Below are 14912 nucleotides of genomic sequence, written 5' to 3' on the forward strand. Positions count from 1 at the left end.
AAGGAAGGAACAATTTTTTTTTATGTTTCATTTTGAGGGAAAGAAACGAATAAAGCTTTTTTTTTTTTAAGTGTGAGAAAGGAATAAAATTAGATTACTAGATTAACGATATATTCTTTACTATGATTATTCACATTAATGGGAATAATGTACTTATTAATTAAAGTGGAATAGGTATGATGGATTAAATATCAATGGAATAAAGTAGCATACCTAATATCCCATCATATTTATTTGGTACACAATTCTTTTAATTTACTCAACATAATGTGCTTTTCATCTAACTAAAAAGAGAATGAAGAAAATACAGCATGCTTAAATTTCTTATTTTTTTTTTAATTTTAGTAGATCACCAAAAAATTCCAAATGTTATTTTTTAAAAAATAGTTTTACCAAACAAATTTATTTAGATTTAATTTCAAAATAAAATTAAGAATTGCATAGTATCTATCAAAACAATGATTGTATCTAAATATAATATTATTCGATTCGATTTCATTTACATCCTATATAATGCACAAAATCGGTATTAAACCCATCTAAAATCTATCTAGACCACTAAAAAAATAAGTCCAACATAAAAAAGTTATGGTTTTATTTTGCTTTTAAAATAATGAAAAACAACATAAAGTATTATTATTATTTTACTTTTTGCGTATAAACTTATTATCTTAATAAATATTACAAATATGCTTTCACTTTTTTATGATAATTAAATTATTATTATTATTATTATAGTTATAAAGGTATAAATAGTTTTTACAGTTTTATTATAAATAGTTTTTATTATTAATTAAAAATTGGTTAAATTTAAAAAATGTCAAATGAAACAAATTAAATGTAAATAAATAGTTTCTTAATAAAATAATATTAATAAAATAATTATTTTAAATCATAAAAGGTAATTAAAAAAATTAAAAAACAAATACGAACAATAAAAGTAAGAATTCTCTTTATATAAAAACACACGATTACGTACACTTGTATTCAATTTTTTTGCATGATAATAAAATTATCATTATATTATTATTATTTTATTATTATGTGTAATCATAAAATTAAAGTTATCTTTTGTAACTTTATTATAAATAGGTTTTATTTATTTTGTAATAAAATAATCAAGTTATAGAAAAAACAATCAAATAAAGAAAACTCTTCATATGTTAGTGTATATATAGATATAGATGTTTTCACGTGAAATTTTTTAATTTAAGTAACTGAATGTTATTTAAACTTTTATATATATATATATATATATATATATATATATATATATATATATATATATATATATTAAATATTCGGAATCGATAAATTTATATTTTATTTTAATTTTCATTATTTTATTAAAACAGATAATTGAATTTGAGTTTAATAGTGAAATATTGACCTGCTACCTTCGTTTGTTTTCATAACTTTTCCCATTTTAAAAACAGAACCAAAATTTGAATATTAACGAAAGGATTAACTGATTTTCTTATCTTAATAATTATCCTTTTCCTTGCTATATAAACTCTACAAAATCAGTATCCAAAGTCACTCTTTCATCTTCAACCTCTGTACTTCATATCCAACATCCATACTCATAAACCATGGCCTCCACCAATGCTCTTCCTCCCACCGGTAACGGTCTCGTCGTCAGCTTCGGCGAGATGCTCATCGACTTCGTCCCCACCGTTTCCGGCGTCTCCCTCGCCGAGGCCCCGGGTTTCCTCAAGGCTCCCGGAGGCGCTCCAGCCAACGTCGCCATCGCCGTCGCAAGACTCGGCGGCAAGGCCGCTTTTATTGGCAAGCTCGGCGACGACGAGTTCGGCCACATGCTCGCTGGAATCCTCAAAGAGAACGATGTTAGATCCGACGGGATCAACTTCGACAAGAGTGCGCGCACTGCGCTCGCGTTCGTGACTCTACGCACAGATGGAGAGCGTGAGTTCATGTTCTACAGAAATCCCAGCGCCGACATGCTCCTCACGCCTGAAGATCTCAACCTCGAACTCATCAGATCTGTACGTAAATTAAATTCCCTTTCTGAAATTCTTCACTCCTTTTTTTTTCATTTGTTGTTGTTCTTCTTCTTCGTAAAACTTTAAAGCGGAGGTATTTGTGGTGCACGCGCGTGTGGGAATGTGGGCTTTAAGGTAATGAATTTTGCGTAGTAAGCTTGTGCGGGCCGCGAGTGGATCTAGTATATATGTATCCCAGAATAAGCAGCAGATTTTTGATAAAATTAAAACTGAAAATAAAACTATTTTTTCGTTTTTTTTTCCTAATCATATCAGATCACAAAAGCTGGTGTGTCACGTGACGTGTCTCACGTGTTTTTTCTATTTTGGAAGAAACTTTATGGGGGTGGATAAGACTGATTGGGACCACTTTCTCATAATGGATTTCCTGTTTCTTTTCTTCGAACAAACTCAACATATTATTTTTTTCCTTCTTCTTTTATTTTATTTTCAATATAATATTGGTTTTGATATTGTGTTCAATTTTTTTTTTCTGACAACTATTCCATGTAAAAAAAAATAAAAATCAATTCATCACTTTTTAGTAAAATTTGTCTTTTTAATTATTCTTTCATTAAAATACTAAATTTTGAAACTTCATTTTCACTCCAACTTTATTAGAAAGAGTTACTTAGATAATCAAAACTGATTTTTTAGATCGATTTTAAAGTTTAAGAAAAAAATCTGTGATCTTTCTTTTCTGTTTAGTTTTGTTTAAAGTTAGGATTTATGTTTATAGGCATACTTGTTGATATTTTGAGCCTTTGTGCTTCGAAAAAATTAATCATAATATATTCAGCAAAAAAAAAAAGCTTTGAAAATAATTTTAAATTTTAACTAAGTCTCGCGTTCTATTTTAAGTTATTAACACAAATTACACTTTCCATTTAGTTTCAATTTAATGCTTTCAAGAAATGGGTAATAAATTAAATTTCGGAGCATCCAATGACTATTAATTCTATAATAATCAAATATTTTATTTTACTTGTTTTTATAGTTATATGTAACTATTTCTACACACGGGCTAGGTTGAGACTGGAATTAGTAAGGAAACACTTTCTGTTGTACTTTGACTAGAGGCAATTAATTGCCTTTGTCTCAACAGTATCACTCATGGGGCATGCATGTAGTCCCTTGTACGTGGTCTCACGCGCCTTTTGATTCTACCAGAACCTTTAAAAGTTAAATAGAATAAAATTTCAAAATTAATGCAAATAGTGAAGATGTCAGAGTTTAAATTTATGTTGTCTTATAAATTGTTCAATGAATGAATTATATATGTCGTGGGAAAGTGGGAAACAAAATACGTGTTTAGAGCTTTTGCTTTCAAACGGAGCTTAGAATGAACCGACAACTAGTTTTGTTGTTTTATTTGTAATTGTTCTTATCATTTATCATACGATTGCATTATTTGTTTGCTGTTCCCGCCTGACCAAAATATCAGGGTTTATTTTTATATATGTAAGAAAAGAATTGAATATGGAGGAGGATGATAGAGACCCTCTAGGGTTTGCAGGCAACTTATCATAATGGGAGACAGTTCACTGTTTGTTTATTTGTTGTGTTGTTCAGAGTTGCAGATGAAGGGCCTAGCTTACATTTTACAGCCTTGCAAACATGTTTATAATTAAAAAATAATAATTTGCCGGCCTTTTGCCATAAAGGTATGGCGATGAATTCAAGAACAAAGTTCTATTTCTGTTTTCAATTAATGTGGTTGAAATCTTGAAGTAAAAGAATAATCAGATTGGAATTTGAGATCAACTTAGACTAACAGTGTAAAAAGTTTTAGAATGAAGTAATTAAAAGTTATGATTAGCAATTGTGTTAGTGAATAAACTTACGATACACATGATGTGATCAGGCAAAGGTATTTCATTATGGATCGATAAGTTTGATCGTGGAGCCATGCAGATCAGCACACCTGAAGGCAATGGAAGTTGCGAGGGAAGCAGGGTGTCTGCTGTCTTACGATCCAAATCTGCGGCTACCGTTGTGGCCATCGCCTGAGGAAGCGCGTCAGCAAATACTCAGCATATGGGAGAAGGCTGATGTGATAAAGGTGAGCGATGTGGAACTGGAATTCCTAACCGGAAGTGACAAAATTGACGATGAATCTGCTCTCTCACTGTGGCATCCCAATTTGAAGTTGCTCCTTGTCACTCTTGGGGAACATGGTTCTAGGTACTATACCAAGGTAAAAATAAACACCCATCTGTTTCAATTTTACTTTCTTATGTCCACTCCTCAAAATGGACGTTTGGTTAGCTGATGATGTTTGGTAAAAATAAATCACTTGCTTGATAAATTCAAAAGGTTATGTTCTGTAAAGTATGTTAATAGCTTATTACTCTTTTTCTATTTGTAATAATCCAGAGTTTCCATGGATCGGTGGGCGCTTTTCATGTCAACACAGTTGATACAACTGGCGCAGGCGATTCCTTTGTTGGTGCTCTATTATGCAAGATTGTCGATGATCAATCCATACTTGAAGTGAGTGCTAAGCTACGGCTAAATAAACCTTCACATTAGCTACTTCATGAAAAGTTTGGAATATTAATTTATCGTTATGCATTTTCAACTGTATTATTACTGGTTTTCTATTGCCTTTAGTATCATTTTAAGTTATTGATTTCTTTCTAACTGCAGGATGAAGCAAAGTTAAGGGAAGTACTGAAGTTTGCAAATGCGTGTGGGGCAATTACAACTACTAAAAAGGGAGCAATTCCCGCTCTTCCCACAGAGGCTGATGCTCTCAACCTGATCAACGAGGCATAGAAATTTAGTGCTATGATCTTTTGGTTTTCTTTATATATATTGTCTTCATCTTTTCACTTTTCTGCTGAAGTTGCTTGCTATCAACTTAAGATGGATTTTGATTCTTGGTTTTCTCTGTTTTATTTCCCCCTTCATTCTGCATTAAGAGTAATATCATATGATTTGGGGTTTTTGCAAATGATTTCTTTCCCACAATTGCATCTTCTTCGGGACTTCAATTCTGTTCTCCTTTTATTGTAAAGAAGATTGCATTATTATGAAATCTTGGTTTTTATAAATCAAACCGAGTATAGAATCAAAGTTTTGGGTCATCAATTGGTTCATTCAGTGAAGTAGTGTAGTTTAAACAATCTGTCTGGTTTACTACAGTGGCTAGATTAACCTGATTAAAGATATTTTTATATTACTTTCCAAATATTTTATACAAAATGTCTTTTTATTAATAAGCATGAATATTAACAAAAATGGATATATTTTTTTATTGACAGAAAAACGTAAAGGAGGGTGTGCTTGAAGCCTTGAAAAGCAGGTGTATTATTCTGTGATAATTTTCAAAGAATTGGTTTGTGGTGTAAAGTAAAGCAATCCACCCAACCCTCTGTAAAATTAAAATAAAAAGTGGAGAGCTTGTGTCATAATGTAACAAATAAGGGCCATATCCTCAAAACTACTGTATACAATTTTTTAAATTATTATAATTTCTAATACATTTATTAATTTTTAACGCATTTATTATGATCGAAAAATTTTAAAAATATGGCAGTTATAAATGTTAATATAACTTAATACTTGCATATTTCTTAATATCATCTTTAAAAAAAATATTTGAAACGTGCTAGCTATAATTCAATTTATAATACATTTTTGAAAGGCTAAAGTTCGTAGAAACATATTTAGTCTGTCGAATATTGGACAGAAACAATGGTAAAATTATACATTTTTTCAAATTTGAAACAAAAAAGCCATATCTTTTGACATTTGTGATTTTGGATGAGTATCGATAATTCAATAATGTATTTAACTATATATACAAATAAAGTCCACTTAATCACTTACGTTTGGAGTTTTCCTTATTTTTAATTATCGATTTATCATTCGATTAAATGGTTAAGGAAAAAAAAAATAGCTTTGTAAGCGGAGGGAAGTGAACTTGGAAAATCATTAGAGAACCTTTCTAGTCTATAAGTGAATTTGGTATATTTTAGAAAAATAGTGTCGGTGAATTTGGTATATTTTAGAAAAATAGTGTCGGTCCAAAATAATAAAGTTAAGATGATTTTGATTGGAAGTAACTATAAATGCTCTTTTTCTTTTCAGTATTTAAAATTTGATGATGCATGATTCTAGTACATATTGATCCAAATATCAAAGCATAATTTTTAGCATCTTTAATATTTATAAAATACAGTTTACACCCACCCACTTATATATATATACTAAATCCACATTATCTCTGAAATTTCTAACACTTATCATCTAACAAAAGACATAAAGTTAGATTTTACCTGTCATATACAAGTAATATCCCTGCCAAAATGTAGTACGAAATTAATCAGCCTAAGATTTAATCTATGCTATTTTCCAAAAATAAAACCATTCCGAGCTCCTAAAATGAGATATTCATCAACTCCATAGAACTAGTTAACATACTTCATTACTCAAGGTCCTAGGAGAAGTATGCATATACAACTCATCAATCTACACAGATACATGAAATTGTCCTCTTAGTCCTGAGCTTCAGCTAGATAATGCATATCCAAGAGTTCATAAACATCTCCATCTAGAATGCATATACAACTCATCAATTGTATGCAATTGTTTACATGACCATGTGTTCTAGCCTAAATCAGGAACAGTGAAATGTTCCTCATCATCTTCATCTAGAACTTCAATCCTAGGCTTTTTGTAAGACATGAAGGACTTAGAAGCTTTCTGTGAGGCAACATTGCTGGTATGTGTCACTGGAAGCTGGGGAACTTCAGCAGCTGCTAAAGGTTCCTGAGGGAACTGTTCACCAAAAAGACCTGCATCTGCTAGCCATTCAAGCTCTCCAAACTCCAGAGACTGCTTCTGACCCTGAAAAAGATGAATCAGTTCCAAACATTATAACAACACAAAAGGGCAACAGCATAATTAAGTGACCACAACTCCTTACCATAATTCTCCACACAGTTTATGGTGCAAATATGATACATCATTTGTTTAAAGAAAGTCATATAAACCAGAATCAAGAGCCAGAATGTGTTACATAGAAGCAAACCTACCTTCAATGCGATGAGTCTTTTTTACATATAGAATTCAGTGCTCAATCATGTGCAAAGGAAACATTCATATACTGCAATGTGAGAATAAAACTCTAACCTCATAAACCTTAATCTCTCAATTCATCCCTCACACCAACAAACAAAAATTTGTGTGCATATGCAAGGTGAGGCAAGATTGTATGCTATTTCAAAACAGAAAAAAATGGTAGCTCTTAATCATACTAGATTCTTCTATCGAAATCACTCTAATTTCTTAGCTGATACATGTAACTACAGTAGTGAAACAAAGCTGCCTTACTTTGTCTGGTGACTCAAAGTCTGTTAATTCCAACAAGTCATCAACTGCCCAAGAGGATGTGAAGCTAGGCACTTGCTGAGAAGGAACTTTCACAGGAACTTCTTGTGCATTTGGATTAGATGGTTCCATCTGACCCTTTTCATTGCCTTTGGTGCAATTAGAACCCAAAGCCACCCGAATACCAGTAGCAAGAAACCGCTGGTGGTTCGCAGAAAGGCTACCAGCTACATGAATTGGCTCATCACAGTCTTTACACAAGAGTGCTCTGTCCTCAACACAGAATATGAAAGCTGCCTTATCCTACAATTATATCACACATCACAGAGTTAATAAAGTTATCCATGTTCAACACCGGTTTCAAATCCTACTCATAACATTACATAAGGATGATTCTTTAACATAAATAGTCAAAGATGAATGAAGTTTTGGTAGAACGATACATCACAGATATCAGACAATTATACTGACCAGTTAGCTCTTTTCGTAAACTTAGTGCTTTAAATCACCACAAACTTTTGGCTTCAACATTCATAAAGAAATACCATAGCATTAAGACAATACAAGTTTAAATATAAAGTTTTTGGAATCAGATTCTACAATCCTTGCTCATAAATGCTTTGAAGTTTTCTGAAACACCCTCTGCCGGAATAAATTCTCATGTGCCATGACAGTAATTGACACAAGTAAAAGCATAACCATGCATGCCAAACAGATTCAATTTACTAGAACTTAGATCTGATCTTCTTTGTTACATGCATATCTGTGTTTGATGTTTAAACTGTTGCTTCTCATATGAAACAAACACACACAAAAATTTTGGGCAAAATGAAACAAATCCATCCCTCCAAGTATAACGATTTGTGAGAGTATTTGATGATATCACAAAAGTAGAAAAAGAGAAGAAATACCTGACATATGTCGCATCTGGGAAGCTTGTTTGATAAGCATTGAAGAAGAAGCCTCTGATGCTTGCTTGCAAGCTTGTTTGCAGCATGAACTTCAACGTCACATTTGGCACACAAAACTGCTTCATCTGCGCAACAAATCACTGTTGCCGGGGCTTTCTCACACACGTCACACTGAATTTTCATGTTCTTCCTAGCAGTGTCTCTTCTCTCACTTTCTTCGGAAAATGGGGTTCAGAAAAACACCATGCCAATATCAATATCCGCACAAAACAGGAGAACCTCTACTGCAGCCACTACCTGACAAGACAAACCTTCCTATTGTAATGTGAACAGCTTTATCGGTTATAAGCCGAGAATATGAGCAATAGAATAGATCAAGCCGAAGATGAACACAAAAATGGGATCGAAAACAAAAGATAGCATTCACAGTGACAGTGCTAAGTAATTAATGCAGAGAGAAAATGTTTGGCCATGGAAAAGGAAGTGACTGGAGGAGGGTACAGTTGGTGAAAGAGTGATGCAAAGATGGAGATTTCATGAGATCTTACGTATGTGAATAATGAAGAGTGGGGTCAGCTTGACATGCGTGTGGCTGTGGAAGTTCCACATCGAATGCGTCAAGTTGGAGTTTTAGATATTCTTATGTGTGGTCCTTGTCCTACAATTGCTGACTGTGACTTACATGTTCTGCAAAATGAACAAAGGGAATGCATCTGATTCTAATCAATACAAAATTGTTTTTTTATACTGAAATTTTGCTAAACTTTTCATAATAATGACAAAAAAATTACGTGGTTACACCTCAATTTGGAGGTGTATAAATCAACCAAGGGTGTATACTTAGTAATAACGACCATCCTCATTGATGTTGTTTTCACTTAAATCTCTGATGAAACCAAAACCACTTTTATTTTAGAAAATGTTTAACACAAAAAGAAAAATGACAGAGACCACACAAAAGAAAAATGGTAGTAATAAAAGTAGGTAAGAGATAAACAAGAATAATATAGATAGTGATGGTTTGAGTTTTTAATCTTGTCCATAGTGTTGTTCTTTCTTCAACAATAATTTTTTTTTTCTTTTACCATAGATATTCACTTCTATTATAAGAATAAATAGTTATAAAAAAAGAAGTAAATTTTTATATTTTTAAAAGAAAAGAAATATTATATCAAATAAATATAAAAATTTGTGTATATCAAATTTTAATTTTCTATTCTAAAAATCTAACATATCATACTGTTTTTTTTTCTTCACTTTAAATTGAACTATCTTTTGCTATGCTTGACGTCCAATCGAAACAAAAGTTTGGAATTAAAGAAATCACTCTTCACAATAGGACAATCACCATTTTTTTGTTGTTGCTAAATTATAAAAACTCATAATGTATTATAATATTTTACATCAAGTGTTTGGCAATTTTTTTCATTAAAAGCATTCTTTTTATATTCTTTTAAAGAAAAAAACATGTATTTAATCACATGTTTTATTATTTTTTTTAACATATCCTCTTACTAAAAACATGCCACTTAACACGTTTGGTGTTTTTAATTCACACACACACACACACATATATATATATATATATATATATTGCCAAACATCAAACGTGTTAAATTATATGCATACATATATATATATATATATATATATATATATATATATATATATTGGTTAAAAAGTTCATTGTATTGAAGAAGAGTGGACACTTATTTTTTCAAATTGAAAACAACAATACTAAGAATGAATTTAATTTTTAGGTAGTTGAAGGGAGTAATTGGAATGTGCATGTGAAGTATTGGACAATTTGATAGGACAAACTTTAGAATCTGTCGTGGAGAAAATAATACTAAGAATATGAGTGTTTAATGTTTAGGTAGTTGAAGGTAGTTATTGGAATGTGCAGAAGTGTTGGACAATTTGATGGTACAAACTTTGAAATCTGGCGTGAAGAAAATTAACATACGAAGGTTAGTTGATTATCGATAAATGTGATTAATATTTATTATTCGTGTTTATTTTTATTTTAAATTTGTATTTATTTGTGTATTTAGTGTTTTTCTTATTAAAAGATGTAATGTTTTTCTATTTAGTTCAAGTTAAATGTTATTTTGTCTTTTTGTAAAGTATTGTGTAAGAAGATGAAAATATAAAAATATTTGCACAACAAGACAGAGTAGTTAAAAATAAATCAGAAGTGGTTATTATGTCGTAAATTAAAGAGATAAGGTAGTTCTAAAGTATGAAAACATAAAGGAACTCATAATTTTGGTCAAAGGCAACTCTAAGGCATTAAGACTTTGTGCGGTGAATGTAATAACTCTTATTTCATTAGGATTGGATGAATAAGAGTACCTAAACTCCTATTTTATTAAGATTGGATGTAATGAACTTAAATTGATGTAAATCTTCTTGTGCAATATAATCTCATTATGTTCACATGTTCTATCTAAATTATAATTATATATCATGAAATATCATGATGTATAAAAATATCTAGTAAGTGGAAATGAATTAGAATTTGGAGATAGATTTAATCATTTTGTTATTCTAAATACCTAATCTTAATACAAATTGTATGTTAACTTGATTAAGGAATTAACAATTTAACATATTGATTTCGACAAGTTGTTAATTAAGACTACTATATTTTAGATATAAATATATGTTGAGATATATTGTATAGAGTTTTTGCATCATTTAATTCATGAAATCTAATTATGACGAAGACTTTTTCGAATCAAATCACAAATTTTATAATTTAATTATTTATTATATGTTTTTATCATCACAAAATCAACTATAAATCTTATTGGTAAACAAGCATAATTAAATAAACAAGTATAAATTCATAGAAAAAAAAATACTTAAAACTTTCTGTTTTCGGTGTAGATGTTTTCCAGTGTGTCTTTGTTGCTCCGGGCTGTCTGGGACGCTTGCTCTTCTCCAATTATTGTTGTTCATACTCGCCAAAGGAGGGGGAGGTACCTGCAAAGATACTCCGACGCTCAAGTCAGATGTGAGTTATGGAGCCTCAGCTCTCAAGGGAGTGATTATGATACTGCTCTAAAATATTATTTAGGGTCTCTAGACATAAAGAGAACGTACCTGAACTTTTGCCCTGTCATTGTATTTATAAGCAAAATAAAAATAACCACCTTACCTAAAAATGTGGTTAGTTACTTATAAATATCTTAACCGTTTAAGATATTTTATGTAATAAATATAATATCTAAGATATTTTATGTAAATAATATCTTACTACATAACACTTTCATTTATTTTTTATAACGAATTGATGCACTTATCAAAATATTAACAATTATTAACCTAATCTTATATTTTGAGGTTAATAAAATATATTCTTTCAAAATATTTATTAGTTATCACTAACTTAGGAACTAAAAGGGTTTAACTAATTTACAAATATTTTATTATCTTTGTTGTTAATTTAACGAATTTAAGTCTCAATCATATTAAAAAATCACATTAAAAAATAAATATCACGTTCAAAAAATAAAAATCATATTAAATAATTTCAATAAATATTAAGATCGAAAAGCGTAAAAAAACTATAAATAAACAAGGTAGTTTATAAACTTTTAATCTTCAACTTATAACATTTTAGTAATCCCATTTATGTTTGACAAAAATCGTCTTAAACGAAGAATATTTGGCCCAACTAGTTTTTGTGTTCTCTTTTTGATCCTCATATCCTTCACAAGAACCACTGCTAGGCCCATTCCTAATATTGAAGACAAACATTATGCATTAATGATAATAATATATAATAATAATAATTATTATTTATTCCAAAAAATACAAAAAATATATCAATTTAAATTTTATATTTATTTTGTTTTATATCATTGGATCTAATTCATGTTTTAAAGAATAATATTTTCTAAACAACGAGAAAAATGTTTTCTATTTTTTGTAAAAATATTTTAAAACTTAAAAAAATTATAGACTCCTCAAATTACAAAATTGAATTCTAAACAGAAGTTTTAATGCACTATTACATAGTTTATTTGGATTGATTGCAAGGTAGACGTTGTAAGAACAGTCATTCCCGTAATTAATAATTCGCTTGTATTAATTGTCACATGTGAAATTAAGAAATGTTACACAAATCTATATTTTATTTTTTAACAATAAATTTATACAAAAATTGCCTTTTTTTTACATGGTAAACAAAGAAACACACAGTTGAAAAATATACATAAAATTTAGTAGTGATGAACATTTAAAATAATTTACATTGTCAGCTGGTTAATTAAAATAGCCTTAATGAGATAATTATTATGCTTCTTTCAATCTCAAATATAAAATATATTCATATTAGTAAATTTCAACTTATTTCGTTTCATTTAATAATGTAATTTTTTAAAAAGTATTTCATTTAATTAAGATTTTATTTTAATATATTTGATATGAAATGGTAAAACGTGATAATTCATAAAGATATTTTTAGTCAGTGTGATTTTTCATGTCGAATATAAAAAAATAAAGTTTATTGCATAAAATTATTTGTTCTTTTGAAGGATGGTATTAAACTATTTTTCATATTAAGAAATAATTTTTCATAAAATATAAAAGACAGCTACCGTCGTATGATGTAACTCAGAAAAAAAAAACATTATATGATTCAGAAAACGCAGGCCATAGAAGGATTCAACCAGAATCGTCTAGTACCTTAATCAAGGTGAGAATTATTCTGAACCCTCTTTCTGCATTTCTCTCATCACCAGACCCCTTTTCCTTCATTCAATCTGAATGCAAGAATCCCACAACTGTTTCGCATAATTCAACTTCTTCAGCGTTGTTTATGAACTCCCTCAACTTAAAGACTCTATCTTTCTGGCCCTGTTCTAGTGAAATCGCTTCAGGAAGGTTTCTGTTCCGTGATGGGGAATAGCTGCGCGATTTTTCATTTGGTGGGTTTCATTAATTTCTGAGATTTCCTGGAAATTGAAAAAAAAAACCCTTGGATTTGGGAGCTTTGGATTGAGTAGGCTGTGTTGTGTTGTTTGATTGTGGCACTAAAAGGGATTCTGAGAAATGGGGAAGCCTTTGTTTTATGAGATCTTGGAAAAACCTGCCACGAGTTGTATCATAGGATTATGCAGCATGATTTGGTTCTATATACAGAAGAAAAATATTGGGTATTCACACGTGGGTCTGAGTTATGAGACGGCAGTGGAAGGGCATTATTGGAGGATAATTACTTCTGCTTTTTCTCATATTAGTGTTATTCATCTTGTTTTTAATATGAGTGCATTATGGAGTCTTGGAGTGGTAGAACAGCTTGGGCACTTAGGCCTTGGTATTGAGTACTACTTGCAGTACACACTTGTGTTGGTTATTGTATCAGGAGTGCTAGTTTTGGCAATGTATCATTTGTTGATTCAGAGATTCAAGCTTGAGTATTTTCGTCGAGTGACAGCTGTTGGGTATTCCTGTGTTGTTTTTGGGTGGATGACAATTCTGTCTGTAAAGCAACCATCTTCCAAGTTGGATCTCTTTGGGTTTCTTTCTCTCCCTATCAGTTTTGCGCCGTTTGAATCTCTTATTTTCACTTCGATCATCGTTCCTCAGGCAAGTTTTCTTGGCCATTTGTCAGGGATTGTTGTTGGATATGCTATAGCATGGGGTTTGATTCATGGGATGAGCAATTACTGGGCACTCTCCTTGTTGGGATGGATTCTGCTTGTCTTTGTTTTTAGTTTGAAGAGATCTGGTGCTCTTGACCTAAGCTTTCTTGAGATTGAGTCTGTTACCGATCCTTCCTTGCCTTCTGTGCGGTTTTTGGCATCAAGCACTGGCAGAACACTTCAGATGAGTGCTTTGCCAAATGGAAATGTTGATATTGTCTAATGTTGAAGTCATATATATCTTGTGATATCAGATGTTGCCTTGATACAATCTACATTGATAGCAATGCAATTCTAATTCTTCCAATATAGAATTTGTTTAAAGATTCACCAATATCCCTTTTCAGAGTTTTCATCTTTAGATTTTGTGATAATGATTGTTCTCTGATGCTGTATATTCGTCTGTTGAAGTGATACTGGTCGTTGCAAATCTGCTGCTACTGTTTGCCCTCTGATTAGTTTGTTTGCTCGTGGACGATACCAGTTGAATATGATTCTATTGTGCTCATGAACGATACAAACATATTAGTATATATTATTACCATTTTACGTGATAAGTAGAAATTAGTGACTAATTTTATGGAATTGAAGTTGAAGTTAGTTCTACACTGCCTGTATGATCAGTGATCACTAGATGATCTGGTTTGGTTTTTCGTGATTTCTGCTGTTTAACCACACAACCTTAACGGTAGAATAATAGTTTATATATGCTAGAGAATTTAATATTCATCTTTATACAGTCGTTTAACCTGTTACTTTATTCATGCATACTTTCAAAGCTTATTGTTGATGTTATATCTAGTGGTGACCATTGAGTAAATTATCACATTGGTAGCCCAGGGTCCTCCAATATGGTTCTCTGTAGTGTAAACAATCCTCAATTTAGGATTCAAACTGGTACCCCTAGGTATATCAATAAATTAAATTGATGTTATTTGTAAATATTGAGAAACTACACTAACCATATTTTAGGATTCTTAAAATTATACAAACGTCCCCTGTTCTTA

The 14912-nt window shown here is 30.8% G+C and overlaps 3 protein-coding genes across 3 annotated transcripts; 2 read left to right on the top strand and 1 right to left on the bottom strand.

The window, feature by feature from the left end:
- The first annotated feature begins 1546 nt into the window (after positions 1-1546).
- On the top strand, positions 1547-5511 carry LOC108339457 (fructokinase-2). Its single transcript, XM_017576583.2, has 5 exons — positions 1547-2006; positions 3868-4200; positions 4380-4496; positions 4653-4775; positions 5270-5511. The coding sequence occupies exons 1-5, from the start codon at positions 1593-1595 to the stop codon at positions 5324-5326; spliced, it is 1044 nt and encodes a 347-aa protein (XP_017432072.2). The 5' UTR covers positions 1547-1592; the 3' UTR covers positions 5327-5511.
- Positions 5512-6385: 874 nt separating this feature from the next.
- LOC108338832 (B-box zinc finger protein 24) lies at positions 6386-8779 on the bottom strand. The gene is made up of 3 exons (XM_017575871.2): positions 8252-8779; positions 7344-7643; positions 6386-6857 (listed from the first exon to the last, which is right to left on the bottom strand). The coding sequence occupies exons 1-3, from the start codon at positions 8432-8434 to the stop codon at positions 6618-6620; spliced, it is 723 nt and encodes a 240-aa protein (XP_017431360.1). The 5' UTR covers positions 8435-8779; the 3' UTR covers positions 6386-6617.
- A 4102-nt stretch (positions 8780-12881) lies between these two features.
- Positions 12882-14229, top strand: LOC108339568 (RHOMBOID-like protein 13). The gene is made up of 2 exons (XM_017576713.2): positions 12882-12956; positions 13127-14229. Exon 2 carries the CDS (start codon positions 13313-13315, stop codon positions 14126-14128), a length of 816 nt encoding a protein of 271 aa, XP_017432202.1. The 5' UTR covers positions 12882-12956; positions 13127-13312; the 3' UTR covers positions 14129-14229.
- The last annotated feature ends 683 nt before the right edge of the window (positions 14230-14912 follow it).

This window comes from Vigna angularis, chromosome 5 (assembly GCF_016808095.1).
Source record: "Vigna angularis cultivar LongXiaoDou No.4 chromosome 5, ASM1680809v1, whole genome shotgun sequence".
Classification (NCBI taxonomy): Eukaryota; Viridiplantae; Streptophyta; class Magnoliopsida; order Fabales; family Fabaceae; genus Vigna; species Vigna angularis.

Coding starts and splice junctions, on each gene's coding strand:
- LOC108339457 (XM_017576583.2), top strand. CDS start 1,593: ATGGCCTCCACCAATGCTCTTCCTCCCACCGGTAACGGTCTCGTCGTC. Junction 2,007..3,867: donor ACCTCGAACTCATCAGATCT/GTACGTAAATTA, acceptor TGATGTGATCAG/GCAAAGGTATTTCATTATGG. Junction 4,776..5,269: donor CTCTCAACCTGATCAACGAG/GCATAGAAATTT, acceptor TTTTATTGACAG/AAAAACGTAAAGGAGGGTGT.
- LOC108338832 (XM_017575871.2), bottom strand. CDS start 8,434: ATGAAAATTCAGTGTGACGTGTGTGAGAAAGCCCCGGCAACAGTGATT. Junction 7,644..8,251: donor CCAGATGCGACATATGTCAG/GTATTTCTTCTC, acceptor ATATAATTGTAG/GATAAGGCAGCTTTCATATT. Junction 6,858..7,343: donor ACTTTGAGTCACCAGACAAA/GTAAGGCAGCTT, acceptor CATCTTTTTCAG/GGTCAGAAGCAGTCTCTGGA.
- LOC108339568 (XM_017576713.2), top strand. CDS start 13,313: ATGGGGAAGCCTTTGTTTTATGAGATCTTGGAAAAACCTGCCACGAGT.